At 41.8% G+C, this 12,732-nt stretch overlaps 1 protein-coding gene across 4 annotated transcripts in view; it reads left to right on the forward strand.

The window, feature by feature from the left end:
* ckap5 (cytoskeleton associated protein 5) overlaps positions 1–12,732 on the forward strand; it is a 74,375-nt gene that overhangs the window by 1,768 nt on the left and 59,875 nt on the right. For all 4 annotated transcript variants that reach the window (XM_074631504.1, XM_074631505.1, XM_074631506.1 and 1 more), the window contains exons 2-10: positions 452–547; positions 4,736–4,929; positions 5,615–5,821; positions 7,983–8,154; positions 8,249–8,378; positions 8,501–8,601; positions 9,022–9,135; positions 9,306–9,410; positions 9,997–10,086. In XM_074631504.1, the coding sequence (XP_074487605.1) occupies positions 491–547; positions 4,736–4,929; positions 5,615–5,821; positions 7,983–8,154; positions 8,249–8,378; positions 8,501–8,601; positions 9,022–9,135; positions 9,306–9,410; positions 9,997–10,086 (1,170 nt within the window). In that variant the 5' untranslated portion in view covers positions 452–490. The remainder of the gene's footprint in view (positions 1–451; positions 548–4,735; positions 4,930–5,614; positions 5,822–7,982; positions 8,155–8,248; positions 8,379–8,500; positions 8,602–9,021; positions 9,136–9,305; positions 9,411–9,996; positions 10,087–12,732) is intronic.

Consider the following 12,732-nt stretch of genomic DNA (forward strand, 5'->3'; position numbering starts at 1 on the left):
ATGGGTTGGGCTCTAGTAGAAATCCCCTCCCTTATGTTTGCTTGTTTCAACAAAATAGAAATTGCTCATATGTTCCGTTTTTTTCCTTTGAGTCACCTAAAATAGTTTGAAAACCACTGATCTACATTAAATACTGTAGATAGTTTAATATATCTTATATATTTGGTTACAGCAGCAGAATATGTTGAGTGGACAGCACTCCTAATTATTAGAGTGTAATTGCTCCTTTGCACTCCAAGTGTTGTTGAATGTCCCAAGCAGAGGTGTGAGTGACACGGCTGAAAAGCCAATTTTTCCTGATGAAATTTGGGTTTTTGTTTTAAAGGCAGTGCTCTGCTGACACCAAGATTTCTGGGAAAAAAATGTTAGGGTTCACTTTTTGCCCCAGCAGCAAACCACAGGTGAAATACAACAAATGTAATTTGATGTCAATAATGCTGTTCTTTTCCAGTTGAGTACCTTTGGGGAAGCCCACCCCCGAGTGGCCACCATGGGGGACGATAGCGAGTGGATGAAGCTTCCCATCGACCAGAAATGTGAACACAAGGTGACTGATTCACTGACTGATGTTTGTACTCAATGATTCTCTGCAGTTTACTTCAATCTCATTCACTCATTTAAAAAACATTCCCTTTAAAGCTAGGCATGGTAATCTTAAGAAACTAGCAAGAGTATGCTAGATTTAAATAAAAAAAAGGATCCAACCTAAAAACCCAGCCTAGTGTTGCCAACTCTTTTCCAGTGAAAGTAGCTAGCAGCATTAGCTGTTAACTATTTCTAAAAGTCCCTAAGGGTGTTTATCGTACCCGGGCACGGTACGGATCAATCGTACCTAATGTGAAAACGCCCTAAATCTAGAGAGAAAGTCTCCAAGTCATCAACACTGATAGTCCGTCCCTTCAGGCCTCCCTCCAAAGCCACTCCCCCCAAATTATAAAATAATATAATGACATGGCTATTGTTAGTACTCACCGTTGTCAAACTAGCAGATTGTGGAAGACTCTGCTCACATGCAGAGTGCACGCACACAGGCAGGCAGGCAGACGGGGAAGTAGGAAGGTAGAGTAGCAGGTTTATTACAGTCCTGTGACAGCCACAGATAGTGGATATTTGAGTATTTGATTTATTGATTGCTGTCGCAGTGTTTCCCACAGGATTTTGTAAGACTGTGGTGGGTGGACCTCAGAGCCTCTAGTGGTCATGCTCATTTTACATTTTAAATGCATCAATCTGGTCCACTTTGAGAACAAATTGAAGAGGCTATATCTATGAAGAACGTTGTGCTCTAGCAGTGGTGGAATGTAACTAAGTACATTTACTCAAGTACTGTACTTAAGTACAATTTTGAGGTATTTGTACTTTAGTATTTCCATTTTATGTAACTTTATACTTCTCCACTACATCTCAGAGGGAAATATTGTACTTTAAACTTTTTCACTACATTTATTTGACAAAATGAGTTGCTAGCTACTTTGCAGATTCAGATTCTTAATACAAAATAGAAATCAACTAATAAACTATGACATATTATTAAGTAATATCTAATTATTTATATGTATATATGAGGTAGTTAATAAGATCTCTACCAGCTGCAACATTAAAGTGAAGAACACATTAATGTATCAATAATTATAAATAATGCCAGTTTTTCCTCGCCTGGAGCTTGAATGTTATGAGAATTTCAACAAATATAACAAATGTTTTTCAAGAAGATTGCCAACTCTATCTTTAAGTCAAATAATGACAGGAGATGTTTGTCATATCTCACCCATCCCATATACTTTCCCCTCCAATGATGAACACCAGTGGCGTGTTATGGACCAGCCAATGGTTCTTACTCATCAGCTGGTATTCACTGTAGATCATCTTTATTCAAACCAGTCCTTTATTGTACATTATAATTAGGGTGGTCAATCAATTAAAATATTTAATCGCGATTGTCCATGATTAATCGCACATTTTGTATCTGTTCAAAATGTACCTTAAAGGGAGATTTCAAGTATTTTATACTCTTACAGATAATTTAATACATAGGAGTGGACAAATATGTTGCTTTATGCAAATGTATGTATATAGTTATTATTGTAAATTAATTAACAACTCAACACAATGACAGATATTGTCCAGAAACCCTCACAGGTACTGCATTTAGCATAAACAAATATGCTGAAATCATAACATGGCAAACTGCAGCCCAACAGGCAACAACAGCTGTCAGTGTGTCAGTGTGCTGACTTGACTATGACTTGCCCCAAATTGCATGTGATTATCATAAAGTGGGCATGTGTTTAAAGGGGAGACTCGTGGGTACCCATAGAACCCATTTTCACCCCTTTGAAGGACCACACACTATTTAGTAACAAAGCAGATTGAAGAAGTAGCCACACACATTGGTCTCTTTGAAATTCTCCTTATTACTTTTTAACTCATGTATAGAAATCTGCTAGTTTTGCCCTGCAAAACATTAAAGGAGTTGCCATAGCAATGTGCACTCCCAAACCTGTTTGTATGTGAAGCCTACCTAACCCACAGTTCAACAAAACTGCTTTAGAACATATTGTATTTCAATTTCATGCAAAATTGCAATGCAATGCAAATTCTATGAAAAAAGAGCTCTGATATCGGAATAACATTGGTATCGGCAGATATCCAAATTCAGGAATCGGAATCGGATCGGAACTGAAAAAAAGTGGATCGGTGCATCTCTACCCTCGACTTATAAACGTGAATTTTTCTGTTGTAGACAAAATGTATTAGTAATATAGAAAAAATAATCAGCGGACTAATTGTTAGTTGCACTAGCTGTAATTTAAACTGCTTTATACAGGTGTTGATTCCACAGTATGATCGTTTTGGAGGCTGTAGTTTGTGCTGCTGTTGAGGTGTTTCTAACATTGAGTCCAACCCATTCATGTCAGAGGTTAAACGAAATATCAGAAACACCTCAGTATAATGGGATAAAACAGATTGATGTGTACAAAATGCGCCAAATGTACATCAATCCAGTGCTAGAGTAGTCTCCCCCACAACAAATGCACTGTTTCGTCTTTTTTTGTGCAATATTTGCTGAAAACTACAATGGCCAGCTGTTTTAGAAAATGACTCAGCCATATTAAAAAATTAACCTATAAACATTTGTGGGCCGTTTTTAAAAATGTACATCTTCAGTGGGAACCAACGGGCTTGGAGCTGAGTGCCACAGACATTGAAAGACAGTGTAACAAATTAGCCGTTTTAACATTTGATAAAACTTCCTCAATTGTGGAAAAAAGTTTTTACGCTCGCTTGAGGTGGTTTTTGCCGTTGTTGAAAAAGAGTTGATTCGCACAATTTGCGAATGTTTGTCTTTGTTTTACCAGCTGACATGAAAGAAGAAGAATGAAGACATTTGCCCAATTGAAACAAATTCAATCAAATGAGATGGCCCAGGCGACTTGTTTTGTTTCTGGTTCTATAACAGCCTTCCTTTAACGCCAACTTCTGACCAAACTAAACTGTAACTGAGTTTATTTGCTCCAAACCAGCTGATAGAAACATGCCTAATTCGTGTTTCTTTTTTTGCGACATTTCAAAAGTTTGCTTCAAATTTGATTGACAGTTGAATGGAAACACGGCTATTGTTGGTTTGGGTCTTTTCCGAAGTGGGAGAAGCTATTTCAGACACTTCTGGTTCCGAAAGTGCAAGTCCCAAGTTTTGTGTGATGTTATTATGAATGTAGGTCACCTCTCCCGTCCGTTATACAGACCTCCATCTTCCCACCAGGAACTGAAAAGACATTTGTGTGGTTGTCCATTCATGCTTCTCTTTCTTCTTTTTTAAAGGGACTGTTTGTAAGAATCAGAAATGTCTTGTTAACAGCGACACCTGTGGCCGTTGAGTCAACGAAAGTCAGCGTCCTGTTGCTCGCGCTTGTGCTCGCTCTACATAGACATGAACGAGCATCGCTCAAAACAGTGAGGTGACACACGTCAGCTAAAAGCACAATATCACTCTATATTTCAGCTGCTTGGCAGTAATGTTAGCTGACCAGACGTAGGTCTCTCCATGAATCAATGCTGATCCTAGTGTTGGCTTTTCCTGCCTCAGCCTCCAGACCGCGGCCGGAGGGAACAGGGGAGACACCGGAGTTTTGGTCGGAGACGATAACGTTTCTCTCTGCGGAGCCCTGTCACTTCACAAGACACGGGAAACCTCTGTTGGTCTGGAGGAGCTGCAGCAGTTATTTCTGCACAAATGTCCACTGTACATTCACTAGATATTCTCAGAGCTAAACTAACTCTTCTGCAGTGTGGAGTGTGCTGCATGCACGTGAGAGTGGAGCAAAAGAGGGAGAATGAGCGCGGTGTGTGAGTGAAGGCAGGCAGAGGATCAGAGTACAGCAGAGACTCCGGTCCTGGAGACCAAAGCTACGGTCTCCCCCGCGTCCTCCGACCGCGGCCAACACTGTTTAACAGACGGGCTTCACTAAATACAACCAAGAGGTTTTGGTGCTTCCGTGTAGTTTGTGTTGGAGTCTGAGTCTGAACAGCTCAGCCACACGCGAGCGTGCATGGGACACCGACCCGCAATGATTTATACGTGTAAGAAGTTACAAACAGTCCCTTTTATGAAAGATAAACCTCTTCATGTACATGGAGTTTTGCGTTGACACATCCCGGTTGTTTATTGAACTTTGTATGCCCCTTTCTCTTTCCATCCTTCAGCCTTTTCTCTGTGACTCTTGTTCTTCTTCAGGTGTGGAAAGCCCGTCTGAATGGTTACGAAGAAGCTCTGAAGTTGTTCCAGAGGATAGAAGATGAGAAGAGTCCAGAGTGGGGGAAGTACATGGGACTGATAAGGAAGTTTGTCACTGACTCTAATGCTGTGGCTCAGCTTAAAGGCCTGGAGGCTGCCCTGGCCTTCATTGAGAATGCCCATGTAGCTGGCAAGTAAGTGATATTGCAACAAGAATTTCATCTGGGGGCTGCGTTGGTGGGGTGTGTTGTTTTAAGTACTGGTGATACTAGAGGTGGGCGATATGGCAAAAATATCATATCACGATTTTTTTCAGGCAGGATCACGATCCACGATCTTCTCACGATTTTTTTTCGAGCTGGTTTTAAAAACAATTTTGCAAGTTATTTAAAGCTATGATACCTAGCCAGGCTAAATTAGCTTGGAAACATTCAGAGCTGCAGCTCTGGCAGAGTAACAAACTCAAAATTGATAAATAATGAATAGAAATTACAATTAAAACTATAGGCTATAACTCTCAGATTAATTCTCGTGCTTAAATTCTCTGTGTGACATTTGAAAATGAGAGACGATCGTGATCTTGCAAAGTGATTGGCCATGCCTTCACCAATCTGCTTTTCTGAGCAGCAACGATGGTGTTTTTTCACTGACGTGTCTTAGGACAATCATTCTTGTACACTCAATCATTTCATGTTTTATAAGTAACTCAACCAATCAACTTGGCTCAAAATGTACCTAGAATCAGAAAATCCATCACAGTCAACATTACGTCTGCTTTTGTGCTGTAAAAGTTAGCTGCACATGCATCCTTGTTCATAAGATTGTGTCCATAAGTGTGTTCTGACGGGCTGTGTTTGTATCGACGCCCTTTGTCTACAGGACGGCAGGTGAGGTGGTGTCGGGCGTGGTGACCAAAGTGTTCAACCAGCCAAAGGCCCGGGCTAAAGAGCTAGGCGCAGACATCTGTCTAATGTACATGGAGATAGAGAAGGCTGAGGTGGTTCAAGACGAGTTGCTCAAAGGACTGGACAACAAGAACCCCAAGATAGTGGTGGCCTGCATCGACACACTCAGGAAGGCTCTCAGGTCAGTGCTACTTCCCCGGGTTAGAATAACCACACTTAGTGGTTAATGTAAACGCATTAGGGACCAGCTGAAAGTAATGGACATATTTTGAAAATGATGCTATATAGAGCACATATCTCTCTTTATTCAACAGCCCCACTCACTTTCTTTGTCATTTATGAATGCACCATTGTTTTGCACATACGGTATTTTAACTCTGATATTCTTGCAATGTAATGCAAATATATCAAACCAGTTGGCCAACTAGCTAGACAATAACAAGGCTCAAACAATACTCTAGCTAGATGCTACATCAATGGCTTTTTGGCAAAAGACAGTAAATGATAGACTTGTCAAGGGTGGCCATTATCCTAGTTACTCTTTGCTCTTTTTATAAAACCTTTTGTAGCATTTCAAAGACAAAGCAATAGCATATCAGGCATTGAAACAGTCACTCCATCACAAGATGAATTTACTTACAGATGACGGTTTATAATACATAGAGGGGAACTACAGCCATTTTCAAAATTCATACTCGTTATTCCTATGGTCTAAGACTGTCCAAAAAGTATTAATAAACATGAACAACTCTCTCCCAAATCCAAAAACTAGAGTGCTAAAACTCAAACTTGTGATGTCATAGGTATAAAGTGTGGAACTGCTCCATAGATGATGAATAGAGAGAGATGTTCCTGATGACACTGAGAGCACCCAGGGTGATGTTCTGAGTATATGGGAACATGTTTTGTTTCACAACTGACAACACTACGATAGAAAAAAGCTCATTTGGGTATAAAAAAAGGAAACCAAGATTCCGTGGGTCTATTCATTGTCTATGGAGCAGCTCCTCACTTTATACCCTATGACATCACAAGTCTGAGACTTACTTCTCTGGTTTCTGGCTTTGAGAGAGAGTAGCCACAGGGCTAAAAACAAACCTAGTAAGCTAGCAGCACTCCAGACCGTCCACATCCAGCCAACTTAGGCTTAGGATCTAAAAGTGTAGAGTAGAATTGAAACTCATGAAAGGCAAAAGGAGAGAGCCGACTCAGCTTTCAGGCTGAGAGACGTACGGTCTGTCAGCGCGGCGTGAAAGAAAGCCTGTATGACGAGTCCATCAGGAGTTCTGCTGAAGGCTCGATGATACGTAGGGATGCACCTATACCACTTTTTTCAGACAGAGCACGAGTACAAGTACTTATATTTGGGTACTCGCCGATACCGAGTACCGATACGAGTACTTCTCTGTGCCAAAAGACCCTCGTTAACAGCCAGCTGGAGGGTGTGAGCGACACACGGCAGGCTGGGGAGTCCAGCATACGAGGCGGTGCGCCGCGACCGGCTCTATGTCGGCTTGGAAAGGTGGTTCGCGGCCGCAGCTTTACAGCGCTCCCCGCCCGGACCTCGCCGCCAGTGGACAAAGGGCTCGCTGCGCCCTCTCTCCCCGCCGGGGACGGCCTCCTGCTACCGGCGCGACTAGACTCCTTGGTCCGTGTTTCAAGACGGGTCGGGTGGGTTACCGACATCGCCGCAGACCCCTGGCGCCTTTTACGTGGGCCGAGCCCCGATCTGCCGACATGACGCGGTTGGGGCGCACTGAGGACAGTCCGCCCTGGTCGACAGTCGCAGAGGGCCCCGTCCTTCCCCCGCGGGGAGAGAGGGCGCAGCGAGCCCTTTGTCCACGGTGCGGCGAGGTCTGGGCGGGGAGCGCTGTAAAGCTGCGGTACTCGGTATCGGCGAGTACCCAGATGTAAGAACTTGTACTTGAACTCGGTCTGAAAAAAAAAGAGATATCGGTGCATCCCTAATTCAAATGTCAACGTTATGAATGAAGCTTCGAATGTTCTGATAAGATATTTTTTCAATGGTACAGTTCTGTCCTGGTGTAACCAAATTTTACAAAATATATTTTTCAGCCGTAGGATTTTCTTTTCTCATTTCTTTGATGCAATTGAACAATATAAATATGTGTGTATTGTTTATGTCTCCTTGGATAGAGTAGTGCAGTGCTCCTGTAATAAAGCACTGATTTTGACCCCCTCCCTCACAGGAACTGTTTAATATCTATTTGATTATTGGTGGTCAAAAGAGTTGTACTGATCATTTAGTATAGCAGTCTTCTATATTCTGTCTATGACACTAACCATTTGTCACCTCTCGGTCTGTCATCATCTTCCCCTAGTGAGTATGGATCTAAGATAGTGACGTTGAAGCCAATAGTGAAGGTTTTATCCAAGCAGTTTGAGTCCAGAGAGAAAGCGGTGAGAGACGAAGTCAAGCTGCTTGCTGTAGAGATCTACAAATGGATCAGAGATGCTCTGAGACCACCGCTGCAAAGTATTAACTCTGTACAGGTGGGACACATTCATCATTGCACATACTCGCCCACCTTTTAATGTTAAGCTTTGAGAATCAAGTTAAACTAAACAATGTTCTCTGTCCCTGCAGCTGAAGGAGCTGGAGGAGGAGTGGGCGAAGCTACCTTCATCCCCTCCCAAGCAGACCAGGTTCTTGCGCTCACAGCAGGACCTGAAGGCAAAGTTTGAACAGCACCAAGCTCAAGGAGAACAGTCCGATGGTAGGTTTAACTAGGTAGCAAACTGCTAACAGGTTTATACATGCAAACTTCTGCTTTGTTTCTTTTCTTTGATGTTGTGGAGTCATGATCCGGTGCCATCTCTTTTTCTGTTTCTCTTTCAGGAGAGGATGAGGTGGAAACGGTGGCCGCAGTGGATCCTTATGAACTGCTGGAAGCCGTGGAGATTCTGTCCAAGTTGCCCAAAGACTTCTATGACAAAATAGTAAGTTTGTCTAACTACGTAGACTACTCGAAAAGCCCTTCAGAACATGAAGTCTGTGTGTGTTAACCGTAGAGGTGTAGAAATTTCTCGATTTTAAGACGTACCGCAATGTGGATGTGAACGAGGGACATTATTGGGAGTTTGGTTTCAGTGCAGCTCAGTGTGAGTCTTCACTGCGTTTTGCTGTCATTTACTGTCTATGGATAAGTGGTCATACAACCCCACTTCAAACATCCAAACTATCCCTTTAAGGTATCCAAAGACAACATTCAGAGTGACTTAGTTAATTCAGATTCTACTACTTAAACAGTGTTAGATGTAAAATGATGTGTGCAGTATAAACGTTTTGTAATTAAGCTTTTCTATCTGATGGAACACAAAATGTTGCAACATGTGTCTTTGCTCTGTCTGTTTCTGCAGGAAGCTAAAAAGTGGCAGGAGAGGAGAGAAGTTCTGGAGGCTGTAGAGGCTCTGACAAAGAACCCCAAACTAGAGAACGGAGACTTTGGAGACCTCGTCAGAGCTCTGAAGAAGGTAAAGACTTTTCACGCCATCAGTTAGGCGGTCTTATCTTGAATTAGGCTTAGGAGAAATAACTAGGGACATGTAAGATAAATCATCAAAATGTCTCATCATAAATAAAGTTTGGTTTAACAAGACTTAGGTTGAATCTACATTGCACGTTCACTGGGTTTATGTTTCAGGTTGTGGGGAAAGATGCCAATGTGATGCTGGTGACGGTGGCAGCCAAATGTCTGGCTGCCCTAGCCTCTGGTCTCAGGAAGAAGTTTGGAACGTATGCAGGACAAGTAAGTTAAAGGAATCTCCATATTACGACAAGAAGTTTGTCAATAAGTCAAGGGAAAAGTTTGTATCGGCACCTAAAAGAGTGGGTTTGTTTTCATTTCAGTGAAGCCACTGGGTCTTAGCATAGAGTACTAGTATTCATTTGACAGAAAATGTTTGAGCGTGGAGGTTCATTCTTGACCACAGGAACACACATACTATGATTAAAAGTCTTTTGTATATTTGTGTCCTGACATTTGAAAGGCATTAAATCTGAATGTATTATTTTTCTTTTAATGTAGTGGGCAATAAAATCCAAAGACTAGTTATGCCTTACATCGTCAAACACACCGTGGGCAGGCAGACTGCTGGTGCTGCATTCATGAAGGTGGGAATAAATGGGTGTAGTCATTGAAAATGAGATAATACCACATTCAGGATATGAAAACTACTTGGGGGAATTTAAAATTTGCTATTCATAATATTTTCCTGAATTTAGTCAATTACCAACCCGAATTGAACCGTGGTCACGTGAAACAGCACTTGAATGATTATTCCATGTTTCAAAATGATTGATAACTGCTAAATTAGAGCTCTGTGTGTATTTAGGTGGTTCCAACCATTCTGGAGAAGTTCAAGGAGAAGAAGCCTCAGGTTGTCCAGGCCCTGCAGGAGGCTATTGACGCCATCTTCCTCACTGTAAGTATAGTCAGTGATGGTGCTCCTCAATCTCTTTCCACCACTGTGGCTTCTTTTGGATGTGCACTTCTGTTAAACAGGCCTGAACATGTACATTCAGCTGGAAATCTGCACATCTGTGCTTTCACTTCAAATCTGTCCATGATTTAGAGAGTCCAGTTCTTTTGAGTTTGGTTGTTCTTATAACTGGTATTGAACATACATTCTCCTAGTTTTAGTTTGACCTATGATCTTCATTTGTTATGACCTCACGTTGATCATATTACTTTCAGACAATCTAGTCTGATGAAGAAAAACTTCAGATTGGCAAAAAGACATTGACAATCTATATTGTACAGCTTAATATATTTGAGTCTGATATATCACTTGGCCCCTAAAACTGTCATTTTTGGAAGTTAGTTTGTAGCTTGTAATATTGCAGTGTCTTCTGGTTATTTGATTGCTTTTTAGACAGTGCCACAGATGTTTCCTAGCAACCCATTTAGACATTACGAAATCTTCACTAGCAAAGACATTCTTTAAGTTTTAATGGTGCGACCCTATTATGTAAATTGAAACTTGTTGGTAATTACTTTAGGACTTTAAACAAAAGATGGGTGCCATTAGTCGACTAGTCGGTTAAACGTTGCTATCCTTGGCTCTCCGTTTTCTGATTTGAACTCATCAGCCGCTCCTGACTCACTTCCACCCCGCCTGCCACCACTGGGTTCAGCAGTCTGTCTGGTTCTCTCCTGATCAACTGGATTGGCCAGCAGCTGTATCAAATGTCTTTTTCTTTTCTTTTTTTACAGTCAAAGCTTTTATTGAGGTTTTTGAATGAGACTTTGAATGTTTGTTGTAATATTTTATGATTTTAACAACCAAAAAAAAGGGAGAAATTGTTATATAAATGTAATTTATGGTGCTGTATCGCTAGACTGCCCCGTTAATACAGGTGTGTGTGTGCGGGAGAGTGAACAGTTTTGACCGCAGTGAAAAAGTTGTTTTTGAAAGGCCAAACGCCAACAAATTTGGATTGAATCAGAATAGTTTGTTAAATAAAAACTAGGGCTGTCAAAGTTAACGCATTGATGCAAATTAGTTTTAATGACACTAATTTCTTGTAGCGGGCTCAGTTTTAAAGATAGAGAGAAGGAAAAACTGTCTGCCCATTTTCAAAGGGGTCCCTTGACCTCTGACCTCCAGATCAGTGAATGTAAATGGGTTCTATGGGTAAAATGGTAAATGGTAAATGGACTTGGACTTATATAGCGCTTTTCTAGTCTTCCGACCACTCAAAGCGCTTTACACTACATGTCAGTATTCACCCATTCACACACACATTCATACACTGATGGCAGAGGCTACTAAGGTGCCAACTTTGCCCATCAGGATTTAATCTAAATACTCATTCACACACCGATGGCTATGCCTCCGGGAGCAATTTGGGGTTAAGTGTCTTGCTCAAGGACACATCGACATGTGACCCGGAGCAGCCGGGGATCGAACCACCGACCTTCCGATTGGTGGACAACCTGCTCTACCCTCTGAGCCACAGCCGCCCCACAGGTACCCACGAGTCTCCCCTTTACAGACATGCCCACTTTATGATAATCACATGCAGTTTGGGGGCAAGTCATAGTCAAGTCAGCACACTGACACACTGACAGCAGTAAACACACGGCTAATACAGCAGACGTTGTGACGTAATATTACAGGAATGTCAATAGTAATATACTGCGTATTCATGAAAAAAAAATGTTAACGTCAAAATATAAGGTTATTGTACCGGTGGTCCCCGGGGACCTTCGCGCTGCCAGCACCGCTGCCGTTGCCAGGCAACAGCGGGGTGCAGAGCTTCAGAGAGCCGGAGTGGGGAGAGAGAGAGCGGTGCGGAACAAAAACACTGACAATATGATAATATTGCACTTCCTGTGCCCAGTCTGATGGTCTGTAGATTCTGTAGCCTATAGATAAGATATATTTAAAAGTTGTTTTTTTGAACATTACAGCATGTAAACATGTTCTAGTAGAAAATGAGCACGATATGGGACCTTTTAATACCAGGTCTGAACAGGGCCATTGACTATAATGACTCAAGTTCTCCCACTCTGAGTCACTCACTTTCTCCTGTTATGACAATCACACTGAAGGTCACTATAAGCTGCACTAAACAGCTGTCAATGCTGTTAAGTTATCTTTCTCCAGGAGAGCTGAAGCATTAATCCATTTATTGGATCAAACAAAAAACATCTGCAACTTTTTAGTTTCTTCAAAACACACTCTTCTGTTGGCTTGGCATGACTCTACAGGGTTACTGTAAACCTCTTGTATCGATGCTGCTGTTTATTTCTAAGAACTCTACTGACTCTCCAAACCAGCTGCTAATGCATTTCAGGAGACACCCTCATCTTAGTTGGATAGCTTGGTGTTTGCTATTTCTATTATGTTTATCCGTCCGTACGTATGTCCCATTCTCAGGACGTGATATCTCAGGAGCCCAAATGGACTCAAGGATGAACTGATTAGATTTTGGTGGTCAAAGGTCACTGTGACCTTAAAACATGTTTTTGGCAATAAGTCAAGAATTAATGTGCTAATCATGACAATTTCACACAAATATCTAACGGGATCAAATGATGAAGTGATGCCCTGTTGGACAGACGT

The sequence above is a fragment of the Sebastes fasciatus genome, chromosome 4, assembly GCF_043250625.1.
Source record: "Sebastes fasciatus isolate fSebFas1 chromosome 4, fSebFas1.pri, whole genome shotgun sequence".
NCBI classification, from domain to species: Eukaryota; Metazoa; Chordata; class Actinopteri; order Perciformes; family Sebastidae; genus Sebastes; species Sebastes fasciatus.